The sequence below is a fragment of the Morone saxatilis genome, unplaced genomic scaffold (genome assembly GCF_004916995.1).
Source record: "Morone saxatilis isolate NCDOM2014 unplaced genomic scaffold, NCSU_SB_2.0 Contig15, whole genome shotgun sequence".
Classification (NCBI taxonomy): domain Eukaryota; kingdom Metazoa; phylum Chordata; class Actinopteri; family Moronidae; genus Morone; species Morone saxatilis.
The window spans coordinates 22,094,104-22,100,103 of record NW_023339707.1 but is presented as its reverse complement, the minus strand read 5'-3'; the positions used below and the strand labels follow the sequence as shown (position 1 = coordinate 22,100,103).

The 6,000-nt window shown below is 38.4% G+C and overlaps 1 protein-coding gene across 1 annotated transcript in view; it reads left to right on the top strand.

Annotated features, from left to right (window-relative positions):
* rca2.2 (regulator of complement activation group 2 gene 2) overlaps positions 1 to 3,613 on the top strand; it is a gene marked incomplete in the record, with an annotated part of 8,786 nt that extends 5,173 nt beyond the window's left edge. Inside the window, 3 exon segments of the mRNA XM_035656091.1 lie at positions 623 to 662; positions 2,097 to 2,157; positions 2,480 to 3,613. Coding sequence (XP_035511984.1) covers positions 623 to 662; positions 2,097 to 2,157; positions 2,480 to 2,482 — 104 coding nt within the window.
* Positions 3,614 to 6,000: the final 2,387 nt, after the last annotated feature.

Below are 6,000 nucleotides of genomic sequence, written 5' to 3'. Positions count from 1 at the left end.
TTTTTTTTGAAGTTCCCTTCATGCCCTTCAAATTATTATTATTATTATTATTATTATTATTATTATTATTATTCGATACTATTTGTCAAATGCCCGGGCAGAAAACCTCTGTGATTGTGTCCTGCTGTGATGCTTTGAACAATGTTGGTTCACATTGCTGCTTTTCAGAATCAACAAGGCCTGCCCGTGGAGCCAAGCGGCATTTTTCCCCCCATTTAATAGTTTGTCATTTCATTTAGGTTTTTTTAATGGTCTGTCCCCAAGGATCGGACGCCGCTGCTCAATGACAGGCGCTCAGCAGCTCAATTCACACACTGAGGCAAAGGGCGAGTGAGAGGAACAAGAGCTGTAGAGCCAGAATACATTCACACCTGACTGTGAATTAGGGGTTTATTTCAATTCAACACATAAGGCAAATTGTTACGCACACGGACTTATTTCTGTAATTGATTATGTGGACAACTCTGCCATGGATAGAAACCTTGCGTGGCACCCTTTGCCATCAGTGTGTGAATGGGTAAACGTGACCAGTCCAAGTCCATTTATCCTCACTGGTCTCATGGCCAATCAACCATCTCCGTTTTTTTTCTCATCGAAATAGCCGGCATCGCCATGATCGTCCTGATCATCGTGAGTGTCCTCATCTACAAAAAAAAACGAGGGTAACATTTTTTGAATGTTTTATTTGTCTATACAGACTAACCCTTTAACAGTTAATGGCATTAACAATGCTTGATCCTTGTCCCGTGCCTTGTCCAACCTTTTTATGTGTCAGTATTTTGCGTTTAGTCTGAGCTTTCTGTCTCTCAAGTGTTATTAAGTGTTGCATGTTGCAATTGTGTGCTTTCATGTGGCTTTTTGATTAAGGTTTTTCTCTACAGCAGTGTCAATGTTGTCATAAGGAGGCGCTGTAATAAGCCCTCAAAACACTCTCCTACACAGAGCTGTAGGCTACTCAGTAGAAATGGCTCTGCCCCAAGTTCCTTACGGTGGTTTTAATGAAGTGTTGAAACACGCATTCAAATGTGGAGGTCAACGAAAAGCAACGTAGATGGTAAAGCATGTGGGAGGTTTTTGTTGATACTTGGTTACATTTATTGTCTCCTGTTTTGTTTCCGTTGATGTCACACATTTACATGACTCAAGACGAAGCACAGATGTGCCACACACACACACTTCCAAGGTAGTCTAAAAGAAGAGCAGAACAACTGGCAACGGATTAGTGTTGTTGTCAACACAAACTCTGTTAAGTTAAAGTACAATCTGTTTGGGTTCACTAGTTTATTTATTTATTTATTTATTTATTTTTTTTACATTAGTTAATTTTAACTCTGCTAAACAGGAAGTAGTGGTTGTTGGTATTTCACATTTCTGGAAATGTTGGGGTAGAGTTTTTGTGAAATGCCTAATCGACTGTATAGGAGAGTGTCTAAAAAAGCCAAACAGTTTACTTAATAAACCCCGTCACACCACTTCTTATAAAGTTGTAAAACCTAAAAACGACTTGGTACCCCTAGGCCCCGAAATGTCTGCCATCAATATTTGGTGATGGATAAAAAGGCCAGTGAAATAAAATATGAGAAAAATGTGACAACAGAACATTTGGTGGCTTAGTCATAGATTTCTTTGTGCAGATGAGTTGTGTGTTCTTTACATTTTAATTATGAATACAAAATGTGAAGAACACTCACTGACTTATTTTTTATTTTATCCTTATTTCAAATTTCCGAACACCAGGCCACATGATATCAATATAAAAAGGTTATTTTGCAGTGCAACAACAAACTCCACATGCAATAGCACCTTTCTGTGTGCTTGATGTTGCTGTGGTGACCTGTTTTCTGCTCTTATTACTACTATTTCGCATCTCACACATTAAATTTGGATATTTCGGCTGGGAGAGACCGATAATAGCATCAGACAGGCCTGGTGTATGTGTGCGTTTGTGTGTGTGAGGTGTCTTTTCGTAAATTGGTGGTCGGTAGTCTTACAGGTGAAGAGGGTATTTTTCTCTGGACATCCTGGAGCTCTACTTGCTCCTTGTCTGCCTGGTCATACAGAAACCGTAATGTTGACCAGTTAATATTGGATTACAGCTCTGGGAGAGGTGGTCCTGACAAGGAAGCTGCAAAATCTGAAGAGGAAGTAGCACTCTCGGTAAGAAGATGGACCACCAAGTGCACTTGAACTCATTTATTCCAAATGAAGCGATAATGTAGTGACGAGCAAGAATAATATGTGACGGTGTGGCCAGAAGCTATCCTATTACTTGACACTGTATTTGCATGATGTATTAATGTTCAAGATTTTTTTCTTCCTTCTGTTGTCCTGGGCACCTAACTAACCTGCTGGACAACAGCCTTTTAAACCCTTCACAGTTCTTTTTTCCTCTTCCACAGGGTTGTTTAGGTTCTTACACTTTGTTTAAAATGTCTGATTTTAATCACTTTTCTATGCTTTTTTTTTTTTCCTTCTGCAGTAAGTGGGCCACTCCTGTTGCTGCAACATTACTGGTTGTAAAATAACAGAAGAAGAAGGAATTGCACTGGACTAGTCCTTGAATGTATTCGTGCTGTCCATGTGCTTGCTGATGGCACAGGCGTATGAAACCCTGAAAAATATTTCTCAACGGCAATCTGAGATTCAGCAATTTGAACTCAATCCTTGTGCTTTGAATGGTTCTTATAATACTAATTTCCATCTCTGATAGACTGCTCAAAACTACTACTTTCCTTTTCTGAGTAATCAAATTTTGTGATATGTGGGATTCTTACACTTTTACAACATCAACAGTTTTTTCTGTAATCATGAAAGAATGTGTTTTCATGTTGATCAGAGGCCATGTTGATTTAAACTTGCACTATATCTCAAGAGCGCAGCTCACCTTGGCCAATATAGCTCAGTTACACAGCTGGTTAAAAATAAGCAAAATGAGGAACGAATGTTTGCATGGTTCACCTTAAACTAACACCTAGCTAATAAACCAGATATCTAGTCTTGTAGAGTCAACTTCCACCATCACATATATCAGTGGGATAAATTAAAGTCCCTAGTCTAGTGCCTGAATATAAGGCATGTTCCATATGCCTTAATACAGAAAGCCAAGTGTTTTAGCTTGTGTGTCACTTGTGTGTTTTGTCTGTGAATTATATACATATACACAAAGTTGTTTGGGTTAGGGAGGCTTAATTGTGAGCCTTCCTTAACTTAATGTTTATGCTAAAGAATTTGCTTTTTAATGTTGGCACATTGTTTTGTGCCATGTAGCTTCACGAAATTAAGTTTCTTTGACTTTTTTTTTTTTTTTCCCCCTCCCTTCAAACTGTTTTGTAGATATCTCTCTTGTCCACTGTTATTTTCAGTTTAATACCATAATGAGAGGAATACTTTGAGTATTTGGCTGCATAAAATGCGTCTGTTACACAAGGATGTATAGAATGTGATCCTGTAAATTTTTGCACTTGCCTGGCTTTTTAGCTCTATTTATTGATCAAAAAATTTGTGTGAACATCTTTAAGATTTTTGTGTTTTGAGGAGACAGGTGAAGAATTGCTAATACATTAGCACTACTTTTGTAATCAATTGGTGGAATAAAACAACAAAGAAGACACCAGTGTGTTCACAATGTACTCTTTATATATAGTTTGCATACAATATGTACCCAAGATCCTGCTGTGGAAATGTGCTATTAAGCAGTGGAGCTTGAAAAGTTAATACATGTTTGTCAACCCTTCTGCATATACAGTTATAACATCGTTTAATAATAATTGAATCAGTCTGTAGCTACTATAGAAATATTTTATACTGTGGATACAAAGACTACTCAAAAATAATTCCTCTAATATCTTCTCTTAGAGTGCCACCTGGTGGATTTGATACAGGCTAGAAAAATATTCAAACGCTCCATTGATAAAGTTGGCATACAAACATCCAGTGGTGGGATGTTACAAGTCCATTACTCAACAGTACTAGAGTACAATTTTAAGGTACTTGTGCTGACGTATATTGATTTAATGCTTCTTTATAGTTGCATCACCACATTTCAAAGTAAAATATTTTACTTTTTACTTGACATATTTGACTGCTGCATTACTTAACAATAAATACTTGTTAATATATAGTCAATCAGTTTAGATATCAAAGAGAGATCCAGCTTTGATGGTGAACTCAAGAAGCTGGTGGCCACTGTAAGAGTAAAACAAACTTTCACTGCAGTCAATCGGTCAGTAAAATGAAGCACAGCGTAGTTGCAAAATCCGCCTCAAGGTAAGATGAGATCTGTCCTTCACTGTAACCGATTTCAAATGGTGCTAGAAACAAAAACAGACTCTGAACACCAAAAGAAATCGGTCAACCTTGGATTCAGGACAAAGAGCTTGAGCTGTCAAAACATCACTGTAGACTGGTGGATAGTAGTCCACGGCGTAGAGCCTCAGGGAGCGATACTTCGAAAGGTGAAATTGTCTCTTTATTTCACCTTTATCTCTGGACACCTCTTCACAGCTGCCTGATGCTGGCTAGTAAAATACACTGCTCACTCATATGTGGACTGTATTGTTAAAACTAGATGCAGCGTCTGTGACGTCACCCATAGATTTCTGAAGGATTTTTTTTTTTTTTTACATGTTTATTTCTGCTGTAACTTAAGGAGATTGATTACTTCTGTAGCCAGCTTCAAGTGGCCATTTGAGGAACTGCAGTTTTTGATACTTCCGTGTTGGCTTCACTTGCCGGCAATGGAGGTTGCCGCTTGTTCCCACCCCAAGAACACTGATTTCAAATGGTGCTAGATAGATGACAATACTCTAAGCCACCATCTGAAACCAGCTTCCAAGGGGGGCTCTTCTGACAATAGGCACCCTTCTGTGGCATAAAACACACTGAATCTAAAAAATAATGGAAAATAGTGGAAAACAATCAGTAAGATTAGTTGTTAGTTTGATAAAATACCACACGATTCTCAATTATTACGGCTGTGGTGCAACCAGGAAACATTTCAGTTAAAATAGGAAATGGAAAGATATTTGAGTGTACATAAGTAGTTCAGATGCAGCAGTGGACACACCCAGCCTGATATCTGCATGTACTGTAATTAATACAGAGCCTAAGAAAGATACGGTAGATGTGAAGCAATTACTGACATGGCAGTAGCGTGAGACAAAGCAAATGTTTCGACTGTAATAGTTTCATTACTGGAATTAATACTTTCAAAGAGGGAAAAGGCCCATACAGCGGATTCTCTAAAGTACGCCACATTTTAAGATGAATTACTTTGTCGTATTTGTCGCCACAGAACTAATTAGTGTTATGTATTATCTATTTCTCATCTGGCACTTCACTTTTAACACTCATCAGCTAAAATTGTAAAAGCGGCACTCAGAAAATAGAAATACATCTGTCATGGAATGTAAGCAACTGTATAAAAATGTACAAACTACCCATTGGATGTTCTGTTTGCAGATTTGAATTATGCATTAACCAAACACCCACAATAATATGACACAAGTATGCGTGGCATTTAATCATAATAGACTTACACTGGTTCCTTCTTCCAGTGGGGAAAGCTGACTTAAATAAAATCTGTGAGAACACTGAAAAGATAACAGCTGTTAGAGGGATGGTCATATTAAGTGTTCATCTGGAGGTCTTACCACTTGCAGATAGAACAATTATTTAAACAGTGCCTCATTGGCATTACACTACACAACCTCATTACACTGATGCATGTCAGTACATTAATAATAGGCACAGTCAGTTTTACATTTTGTCTCTCTCTACCTTGCTGTTGATTGGACCAAGATGATCATCCAGGGAAGCCTGGCAGCATCTTGGAGACAATCAAGAGACCTCAAATGTAATGCGCTCTGGGATGGTTTAGGCTCATGGTTGTGCTCAGAAAGAAGTTTGATTCACTGCCCTGTTTCAGGCCAGAAAGCAGAGAGAGGGGGAAGGAGATGGAGGGAGACAGAGAGAGAGAGAGAGAGACAGAGATGTAATGGA